Here is a 22,807-nt window from a genome sequence, read left to right on the forward strand (position 1 = left end):
TTATTATTTTACAACAAAAAATGTTTTATAGTATTTTGTCTTATAGTTGGTTTTGAATGATACTCCTGTAGAGGTACTAGTTTTGTGCTAGACTAACATTTTCTGAAACTGTCATAAAAATACCAGGTCACTGGATGTTTGGATTTTATTTCCCATAGAAAGCTGCTTAAATTGTAGATGCTAGCATTAATACGAATGCTACAGAAGAGTTTCACATGATGTGATTCCCTAGTCAATAGGAGTCTTCCATTATGCAATTTTATGGGAAAACTAAGCTAAATTGTCTATGTTTGTGTAAGAAGACTTTGGTTTCCTGAAGGATATAAAGCAAAACCAGGTGTTCACCACTCAGGCAGTGAGCCTACACCCCAAAGACCCCATGCAGGCCAGCTTTGTACTTTTCAGAGCAACTTGTTAATATGCTTTGCTCTGCCATTCAGTGATGTTATGCTTTAATTACAAGGTCTGCATAAACTCCATTTTAAAATTGGATTTTTTCCTGTTGTTTTTTTTTCACTGTAATATATATGATAGGAATTTGCATTTAAATATGAATTCATTTTTATATAATTAAGGAGTATAAACAATCCCTAAAATTGATTTTTTTTAATCACTTGGGATTTCTAGTGTAGTGGTCTTATTAATCAGATCTAAATTTTAAATATATAGTTAGATAATTCTGAGGTACTTTCCAGGTTGGGAAAAACAAACAAAACCAGCTGTGATTTTCCTTTAGAATCCTTAGTATTTTTTCTAGCCATTGTGTGCAATCTAAAAACAACCCCCCCCAAAAAATGTTTGTTTCCTTTCTTATATAAAACCGTAATATATGTTCACTGTAAAAAACTGGAAAAGTTTTAATTTTGCCACCTGGAGGGAGATAACCTCTATTTCAGTTTCTATCTTATGTGCAGTTTTGAAATCCATTTCTTAATGCTACTTCATTACAAAGTAACACTTTGGTTTAAGTTCAAATTCTGCCATTACCTGACAGCTATCTGCAATCTTCAGGTGAGGGATTGCTTTGGCATTTTCTTCAAAAGCACATTCTACCTTTAATATTTTAACTAGACATCTTATTATTCAAACTTTCTGTAACTGCTAATACAGTGGCCCTTGCCTAAGTGTTTATCATTACCCATTTATTTGTTCATCCTTATCACTTTTTAGGTTGCAGAACTGAACTAATGGAAGGGAGAAATGGTTAGGCATAAAAGCCAAGTAGGCATTTGTGTTTAATTGTTGAGAAAAATTAAAAGTATGATTGTTATATGGTTGTTAAATGTTGTCTACAGTTAAATGTCTCTTTAAACAATTATTCTAAATGTGAAGTGTTTTTAAAAAAGACTGCAATTTTAATGTTTGAATCCAAGTATTGTGTGGTAGATTTCTGGATGTTCCTCTCTTTAGATGACCTGTTATACTTAAAATTGTCCATCTAGTATTTTTGTATAATGCCAAGGTTTTTCTTGAACGTTTGTCATGTTAATATTCTATTTATAAAATATTAATGTCCAAAAAAAAAAGATGATCCCCCCTTTTATTAAGTTTTGGGAGATACCCTGGATTCCCTAAAGTCACCCCTTCCATTTATGACTTAAGTTATAGAATCAGAGTATAACAACTATAAGCATGGTTAAGAGATGAATGAACAGGTACTAAAGGCATTACCATTCCAAAACTACTTTAGATTCATGCTGGGGAGCAGATGTAACTCAGTGACTGAGCCTCTGCTTCGCATGTATGAGGTCCTGGGCTCAAATCCCCGTACCTCCTAAAAAAATTAAGATTCATGCTTAAGGTTATTTTGTCCATATGGGTAATCAACAGAACACCTGATTTTTACCTGGTTACACAGTCACTTGGAATAATGGACATATTTCCTAACCTCCTTTCAGCTAGATATGGACATGTATATTAACTGTAGCCAATAGAATTTGTGTTCAAATCGTGTGTGCATGCATGGGGGGGAGGGGGTGGGGAGAGGGGAGTAGCTGTGAGGCATTGTCTGGTTTGCCCTCCCCCACTCCCATTCCTTCCTGTTATATGGAATAGAGACACTGTAGCTGAGATTGGAAGAGTTAAGTCTTAGATCATGAGATGGGAGCTATATGTTGATGGCACCTATAAAAAAAGTCTTGAATTCTGATAGGTGGAACCACTAAACCAGTTCTGGACTGTCTACCTGGACTACCTACCCACTAGAGTGCAGAAACTCTCTTCTCTAAGCCATTGCTATTATGGGATACTTACCATTCACAAGAGAACCAGATTCTGATACAGGCTAGATCACCTCTCTCTTTAAAAAACTGGGGCTGAAGGAAAGTTCTAGTAAGGATCTGCAACATTGTGAATATGATTAATCCCACTGAATGGTATGCTTGGAAGGCGCTGGGATGGGAAGGATTTATATGTTGTATTTATGTTTCCACAATTAAAAAAAAATAAACTAAAAAGAAAATGAAAAGTAAATGCAATACATGATGATACTGGATGGGATCTAAAAAGAGAAGAAGAAAGGCTAAAGAGGATATTATTGGGATATAAGAAAAAATGGAATATAGAACATAAGCTTTATATCAATATTAAATTTCTTGAACTTGATAAATGCACTTAAGGTGCTTACATAAGTGAATATCCTTGTACACAGGAAATGTAAATGAAAGTATCATGTACTCAAGGAGTATGATATGTGCAAACTGTTTTAAAGTGTTCAGAAGATAAATAGGTGGAGAAAGAGAGAGAAGGAGGGAGGGAAGGAGGAAGAAAAAGAGGCAAAGGTATAAATATAATGGGATATTACTCCTGTGGTTATGTTATGTTACATGGCAAAAGAAATTCTGCAGATGTAATTGAGGTCTCAAAGCAGTTGACCACAAGTATTTAGCTAAGCCTAATAATATAAGTAATCACACAAGCCCTTTAAATCTGGGACTAGAGGTGGGAGATCCAGGAACAAATTTAAAGCATGATGGCAGCCTCTAGGAGCCAAGAGGAGACCCTGGCTGACATCCAGTAAGAAAACTGGAACCTCAGTCTTACAAACACAAGGAACTGAATTCTGTCAATGGTAAGAATGAGCTTGAAAGTGGATTTTCCCCAGGGGCTCCAGACAAGAACTCAGCCCAACTAACAATTTTATTTCAGCCTTGTGATATCCTGAGCAGAGAACCTAGCCAGGCTATGCTGCGTTTCTGACCTATAAAACTGTGGGCTAAGAAATGGGTCTTTAAGTGTTGATTTATTTACAGCAATAGAAATTTAATACATAAGTTAAAGATCAAAAAATAAAACTTTTGAGGTCAGTTGTAACTATTTTTTTTAAAACAAAGTAGATTCTATAATTATTTGGAATATGTTCTTTCTGGGATCAAAGACACAAATTCGTCCTCGGTGATTAGAATAATTGCCATGTAATTTGTTTAACCATCAATTTGTTTCTGGTAACAGTTTAACCCTTTATCTTCATTGGAGAAGACCAGATCAACATATTTCAAATAAAGCATAGGCTACAGAGGGATACATTAAAGAAGGAAGGAGAAGTATAAAATCTTCAAAGATACAGCTGTGCATCAACTTTACTATAAACTTTGGATGCTGTCACAGAAGTAGTTCATAAAACATAACCATGATTCATTATAGATGGGTATATGGAAAGCTCAGTCATGAGCAGGTACTAAATCCAAACCTAAACAAAAAGACTACAGTATAAGACTCACCCCAAACTCCTCGGCTGGTGGCCTTGGCATACTTCTATAGGGCTGTACTTAAAGAACAAGGTTTTATATTTGGGCACTTTTACAGGTCCTAAAAATATTTAAACTGTTTCCTATTTGTTTGTATAGAAGTTTAAAATTTGTGTGCAGTTGATTCTGGAACTGTTCTTTACCCCCAAACCTAAATAAATGTACTACTCCACCCACAAGGAGATGAAAAATACCATTATTTGTTTTCATTTATAATAATTATGCTAATTCACAAAGGAACATGTCTATATAAAATACAGAACATTGTTCTAGGGAAAGGAGATATGGGGTGATTGAGGTGATAACCAAGAAACACAGGCTCTAGTCTTCCCACTATTTTCCATTAAAAACAATTTTTTTTTTTATTCCTAGAAGTCAATCTTTGCAAGCAGCTAGGTATGTTCAAGTCTGTAATCTTATTAAATCCTTTTATTTCTCCTTTCCTTTATCTATATAAAGGAGTTGCCTGGGAAGTTATCTTCCCACACTAATTTCTTCCCTCCAGCCACAATTAGCACAAAAGCATAAATTACTCACTTCAGTTTGTATAACTCTAATCAGGCAAAATAAATGCTGCTGTGTTTTGGCTATGACACCAAACTGGCGACAGCGCTCCAAAAAAGTGTCTAAAGAAGGGTCGATTCTTCTTTGCAGTTTACTCCAAAAGAGAGTCAGTTCCCTATAAAAAGAAAGATGATGGTAGAACATTTAAAGCAACTGATATTTGCTTACTCCCTCCCCCTGCCTCCATTTGTTGGTTTGTAAAAACAAGTTGACAGAAGAGTAAACAAAAACTGGAAGAAAAATTTGTCTACAGTCACTACTGCTTCCCACCAAACTGAAAATTTGTTAACCCTCTGAGATATCCCCATTTCTTTTTGATTTGTATCTTGGGGAAAAACAAAACCAACAAAAGACTACTTTCTTTATGCTGACTTTAAAAAAAGCTTACTTAGATCCCATTTTGTTCCAAACATCAAATTAAATCCTATCCTAGTGGGCAGGTATCATCAGATGTTACTACACTGCCAACAAAATGTGCACAATTAATAATTCTATTTGTGCATTTTTCTACATTAATCTTTCAGGCCCTTTCCATCTATAAAATGTCATGATTCTAGGTGGGCCTGCATTTTGGAATACTTAAATATTACTAATAATATTAATAAAATGGTACTGTTGGAAATGGTTAAAACATAGGAATACCACAAATAGTCATTTTGGAAACAAAGTAGGAAAGAGTAAGTTATACAAAAATATTTAATGGGTGAGATAAAACTCTGGAGCAAAAAAGCACTAGAAACTTGAAAATGTCAAGGACAATAGTGTTAAAATACTAATATAATGTGAATGCATGGAAAGCTACTAGCAAAACGGAAAAGAATATTACTGAAAAAACTGTGGCTCTTCAATGGATATTATATATTTGTTATTTTCATAAAATAGTAACCATATTATTTTTATAAGCCAATTTTAGAACACTGATATGCTGTATTTTATTTATTTATTCTCCCCTTTTTTTTTTTTTGAGGTATCAGGGCCTGGGATTGAACCCAGGACCTTGTATGTGGAAAGCTGGCGCTCAACCGCTAAGCCACATTGGCTCCCAGATATCCTCTATTTTAAAACCAACTATTTTAGGAAATACAAATCCAAAACTTGAGAAATTAAAACACCTCTTTAAACAACAGATTGAAAAAAAAACCTTTAACAGAATTTTCTCATATTTTTAAAATAACAGGGAGCTCATAAGCTGAAATATAAAACTTTCCTCAAATATTGAAATGAATATACAATGCCTCAAAAGATATATAAAAAATTACAGTATTTAATAATGGCAAATTTGTGCTATAACAAATGAAATTTACTTAAAGTGCCTTTACATATTTGTCTTTGATGACTAGTGCTGCTTTCCTACACAAAGGAAGTGAAAACTGAGAAATGCTGGCTTTGAAAATAGCCACCAGCCAGGTGAGTTTTAAAACTCACAAGACTGCTTTATTCAGATACAATCATCTACTTGTAAGAGTAGTGCAAAATTCTGAAAAACAAAAGATATATCTATGTGCAGAAATAAAAGAGTATCTGCCAAAATATAATGTATTTATGTGAAGAGTTTGTGAACAGAACAAAATTATCAAAGCCAATAAAACCTGATTATAAAGATTAAGGGTAAATGACATGTAATACCTAAAATTCATCAACTAGCTAGAAGTTTAAAGTTAGACAATTCTGATAAAGTGGTAAAACACAAGATGAGAATTAAGATCTCTCAAATAATTTTTAAAAGAATAGATCGGAATGTTTTATTTATTCCAGGCTTGATTTATTCCAAGTTAAATATTTCAGGGTTCAATTATCTTAACTCCAAATAAATATGATCAAAAATGAACATTTTATCATGTGTTTTATCGAGTTACACAGTTGATATTTGAAGATTTAAAACGATTACCCACACAAACATAAGAACATGTCTGACAGATGACAACCAGTACATTACTAGTGAGAATGCCAATATGTCACTTCAATCATCCATTCTAATCTGCATACTGGGACACTGAAATCACCAATAAAACAGTTATTTACAGCCTACTGGAGCACTCATGCACTAAGACAAATCCTTCTTCAAGTACAATATATATTTTTTAAAGCAACCATTAAAAAGCATATTGAAAATGATCCCATTATGTGGTTGCTTTCACGGTTCAGATGATTTACGGCCACCCCAAATTAGCCTACTACCTAGCTCAAGTCAACAAATTATATACAAATTCACATAAATTGGAAAGGAAACTTAGTTCTATACTAGGCAATATATCTTGGCAGGGTTCTAGCTACCAAGCAAGAACTTTAAAACTTTTCTTTTTCTATATCACAGGAGGCCAATGATATCCAATTAACATGTCACACTGAGATGCAGAATTTAGACATTTTAGAAATGAGGCAAAGAAAACTTGATGGAATTAAAGAATGACTATTCCCTAAAGAAGGTTACTACAAATAAAGATGGGATTCCCATGACCTCTTTTTTTCCATACACAATTGAGTTAAATAAAACACACATGGATATCTAGTCTTCACCAGGTGCTGGGGACACAAGAGTGAATGATACATAACCCTGGTGTGTCAGTCCAGTGGGGATGAACAGACACATAAATACATCTGAAGAAACACAAATGAACAACATACAAATTTAAGCTCAGAAACACTGAAAAAAGCAAAGACCAGCCTATGAAATATCTACAGAGCTTAGTGTGTAGTTCAAGATTCAACTGTATGATTTTGCTTTTAAGGTAGCAATGACATGTTTATATGTCTATGTATACATTGTCATTCAACCATTCAAAATGGTTACCTTACTCATGTACACAGCTACTCTCATTATATTATCACTGCCAGACATTTATAAGATCTCTCCCTCCAACATTTAATAGACAGCCAAAAGTTTTTGATGTCAAGGTTAATTTCTAAGCTAAAGCCATATATACCTTTTGAGACCAATAATATGGTGACCCTCTATACAGTTGATATTTTATTGCTATTTAAAATCATAAATGACTCTAAAGGAAACACTAACATAATTTTTAAAATGTTCTGAATGACAGTAATAAATTCTAGCTTATGTATTTTAAAATGTGACTGCTTTTGTCATATTTCATCAAAGATCTTTCAAAAAACTAGGTATATTCCTTATCAGAAATACTACATAATAAAATTTTTTTCCCTAAACATAAGGATAAAACCCTCCCTCCTCCATGGCCACATCTTAATTATGGAAAACTTCTAGCCCCCAAAAAAGAGTCCATCCTGTGCAAAGAGAATTCCTGGGGTCATTTTCCCTAGTAAAATTCATTGTTTTTAAGTTATGGCTATTTGAACCCCCAATATCCTACAATCCCCACCAAAAAAGCCTATGAAAACAATGGAAGGGTAAAATGTGCTCTGAATTCTAAAATTTTAGCTTCTATTTCTCTTTGAATTGCTGAAGAAGTTCTACTTCTAACAAAGCCACAAAGTGATAAGACCTTCTTTCCTTTACTCTTTATTACTCCCTTTTAGGAGGCCAACAAGGGGAAATCCTGTTAATCCTTTCCTGCTGCAGAGGAACAGCATTAATCCTAGATCCACTTAACATCCTTGGAGGAGCTAATGGTGGCTAAATAAAGATGGGAGGAAAAAAGCTTTACAGGGCACCACAAAAGGGAAACTGTAGCAGGAATATTAAAAGGACTGTGTGAATATATTTTTAAAAACACATTACATATATGATCTAATTTATTCTTTTTTTTAAAGATTTATTTTTATCTATTTCTCTACCCATCCCCCCTCCCCCTCCCCCCTCCCCCCCTCCCCCCTCCCCCCCAGTTGTCTGCTCTCTGTGTCCATTCGCTATGTGTTCTTCTGTGTCCACTTGTATTCTTGTCAGCAGCACCGGGAATCTGTGTCTCTTTTTGTTGCATCATCTTGCTACGTCAGCTCTCAGTGTGTGTGGTGCCACTCCTGGGCAGGCTGGACCTTTTTTTGCGTGGGGTGGCTCTCCTCACGGGGTGCACTCCTTGTGTGGGGGGCTCCTCTTCATGGGGGACACCGCTATGTGACACAGCACTCCTTGCACGCATCAACACTGCACCCAGTTTATCACATGGATCAGGAGGCCCTGGGTTTGAACCCTGGACCTCCCATGTGGTAGGCAGACACTCTATCCGTTGAGCCAAATTTATTCTTTGCACTGAAAACTCAGCTGTAACTAGCAGATATTTTTTCATTTATAAGTAATGATCAACTTTTTTCCCCCCTAAAGATTTATTTTATTTATTTATTCCCCCCTCATTGCTTGGGCTTGCTGTCTGCTCTCTGTTTCTGCTCATCTTCTCTTTAGGAAGCACCTGGAACCGAAAGAGGCGCCCAATTGCTTGAGCCACCTCAGCTACCTGGTTTGTTTTGTCTTTCATTGTCTTTCCTCTTTGTGTCTCTTTGTTGCATCATCTTGTTGTACCAGCTCACCTTCTCCAGGAGGCCCAAGAAACTGAATCCAGAACCTCCCATGTGGTAGATGGGAGCTCAATATCTTCAGCCACATCTGCTTCCTCAACTTTCTTTAATCTATCAACTCTACACAAATTAAAAGCTTATGAAAAAAGTTAATGGCCAAAGAAATTAACAGTAAAAAGAAAAACTGGAATTTGTTCCTCAATAATATACATGTTTTACTGAGGCATGAAATAATTATTTCTTTTGTTTGATTTAGTGGGCAAAAGCCTCACTGCTATTAACAAATGTTTTTATATTATCTCTTTTTGGTTCCATTACAAAATGCTCATGTTGATTATTCCAAAATATATTTAAGTCCCTATCCCACTGGAGATATATCTCTAACACTGAATTTGGTGATTGAAGACTCCAATTTGAATTTTGTCCCTGGGCCATGAAAACCACAGTGTAAAAGAAAAGCACTGGATTAGAAGTCAAAAACCCTGGCTCAGATCTCAGCTCCACAGCCTTAGCTTTGAGACTTTAGACAAACACAAGATGTCCCTGATGTCTCCGATCCTCCACTGTATCCCTCCCAATGATTTTTATGAGGATTGGGTAAGATAATTTACAGTACACAATATTTTTATATAAAACAGTAAACAAAAAGAAATATAGTAAACACAAGATAGTAATAACAATAAAACTATACAAACACATGCAGACACTCGAGGGAGATCCATGAGGGCTGAAGTATGTGAAAAGCTTCACTAGGTTTTCCTAAAAGCAAAATGCTCATTCCCAACTTTAAGCTATCCTTACGACTCTGAAATACCCTTGGCTTCTCTGATGAATATTATGCAAACCCATCCCACAATTAGAATTAAAACTCAAATACGACCTCCTCCCCAATGCCTTTCTTAGAGGCTCTGGTGTATAGTACCTTTCTCTATTCTCCCATAGCATTACCTATATAACCATTCTGATTCCTATTGACAGTTTTGCACTTCAGAGGTTTCCTGTGTGTCAAATTTGTCCCTCTGGTCTAACTAAACCAAAACAGTTAAAGGAAAGACCCATGGATTATAACTTATTATTTCCTCTTTAGCAACTACTTTGAGGCAAAAAGAATATAAATTGAATTAAAACCAAAATAATATCACTCATCTTTTGTACAAAAGCTACAAAAGAGATTACTATTCAAATGGATTTCCTTTTCTAGTGCAAGTTTGATCTAGAAACCTACTTAATTTGGATTTCAAAAATAAGAAGATACTAATGAATGTAAAGGAAAATATCTAACATCAATTTGTTTCATATTGCCATAATTTAATCTTCAAGGAAAACATATATTTGAGGTAACAGAAAGCTCTCAATGGGACAATAAAGAGGAATTAAAATTTTTTTACTCCTTATTTTTGGATAGGATACTTGAATAGATTAAATCCACAATATTTTAAATTAAATGGTTTAGCTTGTCAGCAAGATTTTGTTAATACACAAACATTTAATTTCCCTAGAATTTCAATTTGAAACAAAATAAAATTTTATACAAATCCTAATGCTATACTATGTACTAATAAATAAAGGGAATAAAAACTAAATATACTTACCAAGAACAATATACACTTGCAGTTTGGAGCTGCTGGGTAAGGTAAGTCGTACAAAGAACAAATGCTGTATTATCCTGACCCTCAGATTCCAGATTACATATGATGTCTAGTACTTCCTTGCAGTCGACCTTTGCAATCTATCAAAAATGAGATGACTAAGTCAAAAAGAAAATGGTGACTTTCCTGTAAACTTTGTTAAATAATGTGAAACTTCTTTATAACATTTTCTATCTTGGATAACTGATGAGACAAGAATTAGAAGAACACAATTTTATTCTATTGACTAATGACTGGGACTTCTGGCATGAATATTTCATATAAGAAAATAACAGAGAAAGGAATAGACGCTATAAGGAAGTTCCACTGCAGTCTCAATACAGATAAAAACAGTATTTTTGTACAGTTTTAAAAAACTACTCACAAACCCTGCTACCATGAGTCAAATATGTACAATCACTCCAGGTTATTTTGCCTGAAGCACCATCATCTTTTTTTCTATTCTCTTTTCTTTGTATTAACTCTTTTTAAAAAATACCTTTGGTAAGAAGAATCTAACCCAAGAAGCCATCTATAGATGACGAACCTGTAAAATTTGCAAAGTAGGAAATATTATTTCTACTTCACAAATAAAAAATGAGCCTAAGAAAAGATTGCTTCTCATCTCAAGTCAACTGCTGGCAAATAATGAGAAATAATGGTAAACAAAATGAAAAAGCGGTCTCATGTTACTTTATTTTTACATTTTAAAAGGGCACATTCAGAGATCTACAGACTCATCTGAAAAATTGAGAAGAAAATGGAACAAAATGAAGTAATTCAGAAATATACAATTCAAGTAAAACTTCATTAAAATGATGGGGGTGGAGAAAATATGAAAAATCTGGATTAGTAGGTTAATTATATCTAATACAGTTTTCTACTTCCATTTATTACAAATACTTACACCAAAACTTTCTAACAATTAGTATACAGTATGTCTGAAAGGTCCCTCCTTCCTCTCACCTGCCTAGCAAATTCTTCCCATCCTTCAGTTCAATTTAAAACTCTTTCTCATTTATGAAGTCTCCCACCTAGATACCTAGCACAGAGTGATCTCTAGCCCCGGTCTAAACTCACAGCATTTTGTCAACTTAATGGGGCTATTATTTATTCTGCCTTTTAAATTAGTGGCTTGTACTACCCTTTGCCTTTTATTATTTTACTTTTTAATGTTTTTGTACTTGACTCTCCAAGTAGACTATGAACTCCTTGAGCATAGGAGAACAATCCTAGAAATGATATCCAAAATCTTTGCACCAAATCCTGTAAGAAGGAACATAACTGTCAAAAGTAGTTTTATTAATTAAGTACCTGCACTATGCTAAATAATGGGGAGACAATCGATCTGATTTTTCCCTCGTAGAATTCATAGTCTAGTCAGGGATATTAAATAAGAAAGTAGGCAATTACAAAGAATTATAACGTGTTAAATTCAACAACAGGAGAGTACAAGTATTTTTTAAATATCTTTGAAAAGAAGAATTTAACCCAAATTTGGAAGATCAAAAAAGACTTTCTGGAAGAGGTGATATCTGAGATGAGAATTAAAGAATGAGTAAGGATAAGCCATGGGGAAGTACAGAATGAACTAAGAAGCATATATCAGACAGGGAGAAAACACATGCAAAGGCCTAAGTAAGAATGAGCACAGTATTAGAGAAAAAGCAGTATTGTTGGAGTGTCAAATCTAGGGGATTCTAGGAGTGGAAGCACTTTCGTTCTTCTAGTATCTCAGTGCCTTCTGAGTCTACCATACGATCATAACAACCATCTCCTCTACTGGTTTAGTCACGCAAAGCTTAACTCGATCAAGTTCTCAAACTGAACTTCAACCTTCTCTAAATAGTACACATTTTCTAGAAAACTTGAAATATTGGCATTTTTTAAGTTAGTACTTAATATTGCTGTTTACCTGACATTTTAGAATACACAGTATGCCTGATAATGAAGTAACTGACAGAGGTCCAAACATGTAAATATGGTCTCTTACATATGATTTTACTTTCTGTCAATGCAACTGTTTATTGCATCAAGGTTTCTACTAGGAAGAAATTAGTAGGACTAATTTATGATGGGATTTTTGTATAACCATCCAATCCAAGAACTCATTTACCTTACAAGCACTTATTTGAGCTAATAACATAGGAACATCCTTCTAGACTTATTTTCCATTTTTATTTAAGTAAATAATAAAACATGATCATTTTTACAATGAGGAAATGAGAGTTTTTGCAAAGCCTTCCCTTCTTCATAGAATCTAAATCCCTAGAAAGCGAGTACCATATCTTATACTTCTACCTCCTGTAGCAGTCTGATATGGTTACGAATTCCAAAAACAGATACTGGCTTATGTTTGTAATCTGATCTGTACCTGTGCATGATTGAGTTATGATTAGGGCATTGAGTCCCCACCTTTTGGGGACTCACAGATAAAAGGCATGGCAAAGAAGAGAGTTGAGGGTTTCTGATGTTGGAGTTTTGATGTTGGAGTTGATGCTGAAGACTTAAGATGGAGCCCTAGGAAGTAAGCTCACAGAGGAAAGAGAAGCCAGCCCCAGGAAGGAAGGAAACTTGAACCCAGAGAGAAGCAAGACCCTGGAAGGGAGGAATCCAGGAAGCCTGAACCCTCACAGCTGTTGGCAGCCATCTTGCTCCAACAAGTGAAAACAGACTTTGGTGAGGTAAATAACTTATGCTTTATGGCCTGGTATCTGTAGGCTCCTACCCCCCAAAAATACCCTTTATAAAAACCAACCAATTTCTGGTATTTTGCATCAGCACCCCTTTGGCTGACTAATACACCTCCCTTAGTGCCTACTTTAGATCTTCACATGACAAACAAGCACTTGGTTAACATTTTTTTTTAGTAGAAGAGAATTTTAGTGTTATGCCTCAAATATGCTTGCCAGATAGATAGGTGAGGGTAGGCAGATTATAGAGGCAGAGAGATCAATAAGGAGATGTGACGAAGTAAAGGCAGTAGAAAAATAAAAATGATAATATCTCCAGTACTTATACAGCATTACTAAGAATGCCGTTGTTCTATGAGTTTACATACACTACATGAATACATTTTCACAAGAACCCTTCAAAACAGGTATACTATTCTTATCTCCAATTTCCAGATGACAAAACCAGAGATTCAGAGAAGTTAGGTAACTTGCCAAAGGTTATACTGCTAGCAAGTGGCCCAGGGTTCTACCCCAGACAGTCTGATTCCAAAGTCCATACCCTTAATTGCTATGTTATATTGAGTTGTTTTTTTACAAGAATTGAAAGCATTATGACCAACTGGAAACTATATACTTTTCTTCCTCCAACTATCTGCTCTTTGAGGGCAAGTAAGATGGTGACTGCTTAATTTCCAAGGGTACTCAATAAACATTAAATGAAGTGAATGAACCACAAGGAAGAGCCAGGCAAGAACTTAGAAGCATCTCAAAGAATATTCAGAATCTTTCACTCCACACTCTGTTCTCATCTTAAGCCTCTTTCCAATCCTAACCATAGGATTCCCTGAAGGTCATCCCTCATTGATATCGACTTCATAGCAAGGGTATGACAGATTTTAGGAAATTAAAGTATAAATCCAGTATAAGCATTATCTATGACACTTCAATTTTCCAGTATTAAAACTATTAGGATAAAGTCATGAGGTAATAATGCTGAAAATTCAGGTGGCAGGGATGAAAACAAACCACTTTGCTATACAAATTCTATACATAGAGGTTACATACCTTCCTGCCAGCCCTGGTGATAAGAAAGGAATAATTTTCTGTGTCTACTGAGACAAGCATAAGGTTTTGTCTTTTATTCTATTAATCTGATGTATTACATTGACTAATTTTTGTATTTTATACTAACCTTCTATTTCTGGTATAAATCCTTTCTGGTCATGATGTATAGTCATTTTTATGCTTCTGGATTTGGTTAGCTAAGTATTTTGTTGAGGGTTTCAGGGTCTCTATTCATAAGGGATATCAGTTTATAGTTTTCTTTTTTGTGTGATGTCTTTATCTGGTTTTTGGTATCAGGGTAATATTGGTCTCTTTTTTATTTTTCAGACTTTGTGAAGGATCAGTACTAATTCTTCTTAAATGAATTCACCAGTGAAGCCATTTGGTTATGGGTTTTTCTTTGTTGGAAGTTTTAAAAGCAGTAATTCAATTTCTTTACTTTTTTATAGATGTACTTAGAGCTTCTATCTAATTGCTGGCAAACGGTTTTTCTTACTATTCCCTTACATTCCATTTTAATCCCGTAAGGTTGGTAGTGATATGCCCTCTTTCTTACCTGATTTTATTGATTTGAGTTTTCTATTGGTCAATCTAGCTAAAAGTTTGTCAAATTTGTTGGTCTTTTCAAAGAACCAACTTTTTGTTTCATTGATTTTTTTCCACTGTTTTTGTATTCTCTATTTCATTTATTTCTACTCTACTCTTTATTAATAATTTCCTTCCTTCAGTTTGCTTTGGGTTTAGTTTACTTTTCTTTTTCTTGATTCTTAAGGTGGAAGGTCAGCTTATTAATTTGAGATCTTTCTTCTTTTATAAGATAGGCATTTATCACTATAAATTTCTGTCCAAGCACTGCTTTAGCTGCATCCTATAAATTACGTTGTGTGTTTTCATCACCATTCATCCCAAAGTACTTTAATTTCCCTTGTGAGTTCTTTGACCCACTGGTTATTTAGGAGTGTGGTGTTTAAATTTTTCATACTTGTGTATTTCCCAAATTTTCTTCTGTTATTGATTTCTAGTTTAATTTCACTGTGGTTGGAGAACATACTTCGCATGATTTTAATAATTTTAAATTTTACTGAAACTTGTTTTATGTCCTAACATATCCTAAAGAATGATCATGTTTCATTTTTCCATTTAAGAAGAATATATATTCTGCTCTGTTGGACAGAGTGTTCTATAGATGTCTATCAGGTCTAGTTAGTTTAGAGTGTGGTTCAAGTCTTCAATTTCCTTTTCGAGCTTCTGCCTAAGTCTATCCATTACTGAAAGTGGGGTATTGAAGTCCCCAATTATTATATTTGAATTGTCTATCTTCCCCTTAAATTCTTTGTTTTTGCTTCAGACTGGATAATCTCAATTAACTTGTCCTCAATCAAGTTTGCTGATTCTTTTTTCCCCTAATTCAAATTTGTTGGAGAGCTTCTCTAGTGGATTAATTTATTACTGTACTTCTCCACTCTAAAATTCCTAAGTGGTTCTTTTTTTTAATAATTTCTTCACTGATAGCTTCCATTTGTTGAGACATCATTCTTCCACTTTCCTTTAATTCTTTAGACATGGTTCCTTTAGTTCTTTAAGCATATTTGTAGCAACTGATTTCAAATCTTTGTCTACTAAGTCCATGGGCTTCCTTAGGGACAGTTTCTATGGACTGCTTTTTTCCTGCTTTGGGCTATCCTGTTTCTTTGTGTGTCTTGTAACTTCAAAAATAAATAAATAAATAAACAAATATTTCCCAGATTTTGCCAAGTAGCTCTGTGTGTGTTGAGGCATGCTATCAGTGTTCTGGCAGGCAGTTTACAATTCTACCTGACCCTACATTTCCTCCTGTGCCAGAGTCTTAAGCCAGAGGTGAGAGACTGGGTCTTCTCTTGGCAAGCATGCAGCCCTCCACATGTGTGTTGCCTTTTATATTCCCAGAAATATATTAGAGCTTTTCGAAGTCCCCTGCAGACATACCTATTCCCAGTTTTTGTATTTAATTTTTCAGTCAGCCTCTTTTTAGCCCGAACAAATCATACTTCCTCCAACAAACCCCTTCAGTGGCTGTTAGGCTGCTGTTTTTGCAGCTACTTAACTTAAAAGGCTGTTTGTTTGCAAGGTTACTGAGGAGCTGGGGAGAAGGGGATGGGATGGAGACAAGTTAAAATGCCACCAAATTCACTCTTACTCAGATTCAGCATTTTTCTTGAATAAATGCTTCTTTGATTGTTATAAGCCTTTAACTTTCAGAGTTCTGAAAATGTTAATCTCATCTGCTTTCTGGTTTCAAATGCTGATGACTTGGAACCCTTTGATCTCCAGCTCAGACCTCTCCCCTAAGGCTAGCATTGTGTGAACACTGTGTTGTTTCTCCCTTGTGTCCTTCTTTGTAGCCCTAGTGCCTAGCAAAGTCCTCCAATGAATATATGTTGAATGACTTGAATGTATCTCTCTATTATTTCTTACAGCTGCAAGTGAATCTAAAATTACCTCAAAATAAAAAGTCTAAGTTCATTTTAAAAAAAAGAAAAGGAAAGGAAAAGGATCACCTTGGCTACTGTAGAAAATGAACTGGGAGGCAAGAATAGATGCAGTTAGCAGGCTTTCACAGTAATCCAGCCAATTAAACATCAGCAGTACAACAGGCAGCCAAATGACATAAGAGAAGGTGGGTAGAGGCAGCATATTCATCTTCCTAAGTCATATTCCTGCTTAGGCAACCAAAATAAATTGGTATTTGGGCCAATGCCTTAATGTATATTTTATTTTATTTTTTATTTTCTATTTTTGCATATTTTATAGTATACTGTTTTACCTTTCTCTAGAATAGTGAGTTTCAACTGCAGTATTTTCTTACTCAGAAAAAAAAACTGAGAAATTTATTCCTAATTGTAAATTTTGAAAGCTGATAACTGTTTCATTTTTTCAAAAAGGAATCAAAGGGAATTTAAGGTTTTTCATACAATAAAGTAACTCTCATTTATGCCCCTGAGTTGGAGAAAGGTGGGAGTTATAGTTAACACGCCTACATTTCAAGTAACTCTGAGTCTACTTTGGAGAACCTATTAGGTTCATAGACATTACCTGGAAAAATGACCAAGCACAGCGTAAGGAAACAAAAGAAAACCAGACTTTTTTTAAACTACAGCAATACCACAGACCAACACTACCATGCTACCCATACGGGCACTTGTATGTTTCTTAGAGAAAGTCACTGCTGCTTCTATTTAAACCCTATGACCTTATGTATTTGAGAATGTCCAACTGAATTCTTGAAAATGAGGTGCTTGATTCTACATAAATAAATCCTCCAATTTAATCATACACTAACCAAAATACCCACATAAAACCAATGAAAGTGAAACTAGAAATGAGATCCAGAGGCAAACTGAGTCCTAGGAAAATCTCTCTGCAAAGAACTCTATTTAAAATAACTCTGCTTTAGGAGATAAAATACTTAAATAGGGAGATCCACAATTTCTTCATTTAGCCTTTTTATCTTTAGTGTATTTTTTCAGTGTACACCTTATTCATAAATGAGCACAAGCACAAACATAGTAAAAGTGTGCAGATTTTCATTTTAAATTTAATTACATGTTTTATATTAATTCCTGTTCAGATGTATCTTAATCTTTGTTCTTAGTTGAGCTACACCTGGAATTTCTATGTTCTTGTTTACTTTTTGTTTTACTCCCAAATTGAATTCCCACTGGGTCCTATTTGAATGTATTTGCTCTGTTTATCATTTATACCAGTGATGGTGTCAATTCCCAACAGTGTTAGACTGGTGAGTAAATTAGGTCCTGTTTGCCTTCTGTCCCCATCAAGAGAAGATACAAGCCTCTGCTACAGTGTCTATTAAACACATTAGAAGCTGAAGATATACTTCATTCAGGGATCAAAGTGAAATGCACTCCCACCTTAACTCTGCTGACAGATTTCTTAGCTCTTTTAGAAAGGAAGAGTGTGTCATGTTTAAAACATTATCATCGTTCATTTTATATGTAGAAAACTATAAAACCTTTGCAAAGATTTCCACTTTTAGTAATAAAAAAATATAGGGAACAACTAATTAGGACACTTGGCTCTTGCCAAGTCTATAATCTTTATTAAATTTCTTTCATATGTAAAATTAATAGCAAGGTCATCTCATTCAATTCTATGTGAATGAAGTATTACAACCCAGAACTCCAGGATTTCAGGGAACACTTCCTTCTAGATGTACCAGATTTCTAAAAGGACTCATTCACTACCCAGTGGGTTCTGAATTTTGATTTTCAGCTGACCCAGACAATTAATCTTAATTGTATGTGTCTGGTTAAATCTTCCCCAGCAGAGGTTTCCTATTACACATAACCATTATTGGGATACCCACAGGTGCCAACATACAAAGTGCTATTATTCCCAGCTGTTGCCTAAGTTAATTTAACTTCTTTCCTGAACTTAGCTGAAGTAGATGGCAAATGTGTTTAACTCTGCTATCTTAGAACATATGGTGGTTTAAATTTCAATTAATGAACACCTACTATTTTTCAAGGCAAACTTAAAGATTCTCTTTTATTCTGTTGTCACTTGCAAAACAAAACAACATGGGGTTCAGAGAATGACTTATGATGGTACCAATATTTCTTTTTAAATAATTATGTGCTAAAAGTTTTCCCATCATATCATATTTAACAAATGAATCCAAATCATGATAAAAATCTATTTTAAACCATTCCCATATGTAAATGTATAAATATGATTGGAATGAGATACCACCAAGATGTTTCCAATCAAAACATGGTTCTTCAGTTTCTCCAACTAGAAATAAACGGTGAGTGAAAAGAGGACTGGCCAGGAAGCCAGAAGACCTGGGTTCAGAATCTATATATCATTAGTTTAATGTAGGCAGGACTTCGGAAACATCACTATCTTGCCCTCAGTAGGTAAAACATGTAGAGTTAGACTACCTAATATTTACTGGTTGTAACAGACTGAAAAATATATGATTCTTGGAGAGCAGGATTTGGCAAATGTTTTTTTGCCAGATAGAATAGATTCAACTTTGCTCGTCAGACGGTCTCTGTTGCAACCATTCAACTCCATTATAGTAGTGCAAAAGCAGCCACAGACAATAAACAAATTTTAACTATGTTCCAATAAACTTTATTAACAAAACAGGCAAGTGGCTAGTTTTGGCTCATGTCCCATAGTTTGATGACCCCTGTTGTACAATATCAATTACATTTCATATAACCCAGTTCCATGCAAACAACCTATCTGTTGGAAGGAATTAATTATATAACTTAAGGGAAAAAATCCTGTTTTCTGCCTTGTTATTAATAAACCAGGAAAGATCATGTACAAAACAAAGTTGATTATCCACATACACCTTCCACCCTTTGTCATTATAGTCAGTAAGAAAGCACCAACATTCTTCCAGTCTCCCAGGCTAGAAACCTTATCAGACTTTTGAAGGGATCTCTGCACATCATCCTCTATTTTTGTACTGTTGGAAAGTAATATCCTTTATATTACTAACCCAATCTCTTTTTCAAAACTATACTTTCTGCCAAATAATCCTAAAACACCACTTCAGTCATGTCACTTCCCACCTTCAAAGCATGTTTCATCTCTACTGCATCAAATACAAACTTTTATGCACTGGAGGTTCCAGGGTCCAGAGAGCCTAACAAAGTAGAACATGTAGTGAAAACATGGGTCATAGTTTCAAATCTCATTTGGGTGAATTACATGTTGCCCACTATACAGCCATCCAGAGACCAGCTGTTCCCTTCTATGCACCCTCTATCTGGGCTCCTCTCTTGGGCCACTTCCCAAAATAAAGTGTCTCTCTCCATACATTCCCTTCCTAGAGAACCTCTTAGATTCAAATAACTATAAAATCTCAAGGTCCAGGTTACTTTGCTTCCCACTGAGATCTGCTAACCCAATATTCCAAGTAAAGAGTTTGTGAGCACTTGAAAAAACAAGGTAACTGGTAGAATTGCAAAGGTTATTTTAGGGGAATCAGAAGTTTCTGGAGTCATTATTTGGCCACTGAGAAGTATTTTAGATATAAGTAAATTTCAACAAGGAATCTAAGAAAAGCTTCTCACAGTGGGGATATATAATCTGGGTCACAGGGATTTTTTTTTTTTTTTAAGGAGGTCCCAGGGATTGAATCTGAGACCTTGTACATGGGAAGCAGGCATTCAACCACTGAGCTATATCCTTTCCCCTAGGTTACAGGGATTCTTAGCCAGTTGTAGGAACTACTGAATCAAGCACTGATCCATAACTCAAGCAACTTACACAGACATCTGTATCACAGCATTATATGTGGCTTTACCTTGATCCACATTTTTATAAATACTCAGATGGCATAAAGTATCAAATTTCAAAGTGAAATAAACCTGAGATAAAATATGAATCACAATCTCAAGAGTCAAAAAGGTCTCCAATATCCCAGAATCAGGGCTGGGGAATGAACTATGGACTAGAGTAGACTTACTCTATTCTATGGGAGGGTGAGCGAAAATTAGGTGTAATATGGGGGCATTTTTGGGACTTGGGAACTGTCCTGAATGACACCTCAATGACAGATACAGGCCATTATATATCTTGTCATAACTTACAAAATTGTGAGGGAAAGAGTGTAAACTACAATGTAAACTAATCCCTGCTCAGTGGCAATGCTCCAAAATGTGTTCCTTAATTGTAATAAATGTACCACAGTAATGAAGGATGTTGTTAATGTGGGAAAATGTGGAAGCGTTAGGGAGCAGGGGATATGGGAATCCCCTATATATATATACACACACATATTTTTAAAATTTCTCTCCCCTTCCCCCTCCCCCCCTTGTCTGTTCTCTGTGTCCATTCGCTGTGTGTTCTTCTGTGTCTGCTTGTATTGTCAGCAGCACTGGGAAACTGAGTGTCTTTTTCATTGCATCATCTAGCTGCATCAGCTCTCTGGTATGTGCAGTGCCACTCCTGGGCAAGCTGTGCTTTTTTCATGCAGGGCAGCTCCCCTTGCGGGGGCGCACTCCTTGTGCATGGGGCACCCCTACGCCAGGAACACCCCTGCATGGCATGGCACTCCTTGCACACATCAGCACTGCGCGTGGGCCAGCTCACCACATGGGTCAGGAGGCCCTGGGTTTGAATCCTGGACCTCCTATATGGTAGGCGGACACTCTATCAGTTGAGCCAAATCCGTTTCCCTCCCTTATATTTTTAATGTAATACTTATGTAATCTAAGTATATTTTTTAAAAAAATGTTTCCGAGCAAAATTTTAAAACTTATAAAGCATAAATGGAATGTTTTAGCTTTCATGTGGAAACTAGAAATACTAGTAACAAAACACTGAGGGTAGAACTGTACCTTTCATTCATTCAACAAAAATAAGTACTGAGTAGATACTATGTGGCCAAGTACATTTATAGAATCTAGGGACACAACTGTGAACAATCCTAGGTCCCTGTCTGTCTTAGAGTTTATAATCTAAAGTGGAGAAAGAGTAGAAGCAAATATGTCAGGCAAAAGTAGTGATATACGGTATAAAGAAAATACTGCTAGGTAAAGGGACAGAGAGTAATGGAGCCCATTTTAGTTGAGTTTGGATATGTCTATAATAATGACGACAGATACTTATTGAAAAATAGAGCAGAGTAGGAGGATAAGATATTTTAGATGGCACAGTAAGGAAGACATCTCCGATATAGAAATATTGAGCAGAGTAGAGCCATGAATGATGTTAAGGAATGAGCCATCCAGACTATCTTGTGGAAGGGCATTCCAGGAAGACAGAAGAGCATGGACGAAGCTCTAAGGCAGGAACATGCCTGGCTTGTTCACAGAACATCAAAGACACGAAGGCTGGAGAGCAGTGAGGATTAAGATCAGAGAAGTAGTCAGGGGCCAGGGCACATAGAATACAGACCAAGACTTATTCTGAAAGTAATGAAAAGCTGTTGGATTTTTTTAAAACTAAGTTTTCCATTGGTCTATATGTCTATTCTTATGTACTGATTATTGGGATGGTTTTGAGCAAGAAAGTGGCATTACCTAAGATTTAAAAGGATCATTCTGTCTACTTTTGGGGAGAATAAAATATAGAGGGGGAAAAGTGGAAACAAGGCCACCAGCTCAAAGGCTACTGGATTATCTTTGTATCCCTAATATGTAACATAGCATTTGGCATATACATACCAGCCAGGATAATATTTACTACCTTATATATTTAATATATTAATATGCAAAATCAGGTTTGAATCTCGGCTTAGCCAATTTGGTCTTGTAACCCTGACTATATTACTCAATCCAAGCCTTACTTTTTTTCATCAATAAAATGGGTCTCTACCTCAGAGGTGTTGAAGATTAAATGTGACAATGGATTTGCATTTACAGTACTTAGCAAATAGGGCTTAAAAAAAAAGGTAGCTAGTTAGTCACTATCCACCTCCTACCCTCCAACACAGAGAATATAGTTGGAGGGCAAGTATTTCGTTCAAAAGAGCCCATAAAAACAAAACCCTAATATTAGGAATATCAGGAGCTAAATTATAGACACGATCAGTTTGAGACGCTGTTAGCCACACAAAAATGGTAATTCGACAGCTGGACATATAAGCTAGCTGAAGATAACCCTTGGGATTCGGACCATAGATGTATTTAAAAATATGAGACTAGATGAGATCAACAAGAGAATAAGTGTATAAAGAAAA

At 35.4% G+C, this 22,807-nt stretch overlaps 1 protein-coding gene across 1 annotated transcript in view; it reads right to left on the reverse strand.

The window, feature by feature from the left end:
• Positions 1-22,807, reverse strand: part of RLF (RLF zinc finger) — an 82,513-nt gene that overhangs the window by 8,013 nt on the left and 51,693 nt on the right. The window contains exons 6-7 of the mRNA XM_004450633.4: positions 10,331-10,467; positions 4,284-4,425 (exon numbers count right to left, since the gene is read on the reverse strand). Coding sequence (XP_004450690.1) covers positions 4,284-4,425; positions 10,331-10,467 — 279 coding nt within the window. The remainder of the gene's footprint in view (positions 1-4,283; positions 4,426-10,330; positions 10,468-22,807) is intronic.

Source organism: Dasypus novemcinctus, chromosome 9 (assembly GCF_030445035.2).
Source record: "Dasypus novemcinctus isolate mDasNov1 chromosome 9, mDasNov1.1.hap2, whole genome shotgun sequence".
Taxonomy (NCBI): domain Eukaryota; kingdom Metazoa; phylum Chordata; class Mammalia; order Cingulata; family Dasypodidae; genus Dasypus; species Dasypus novemcinctus.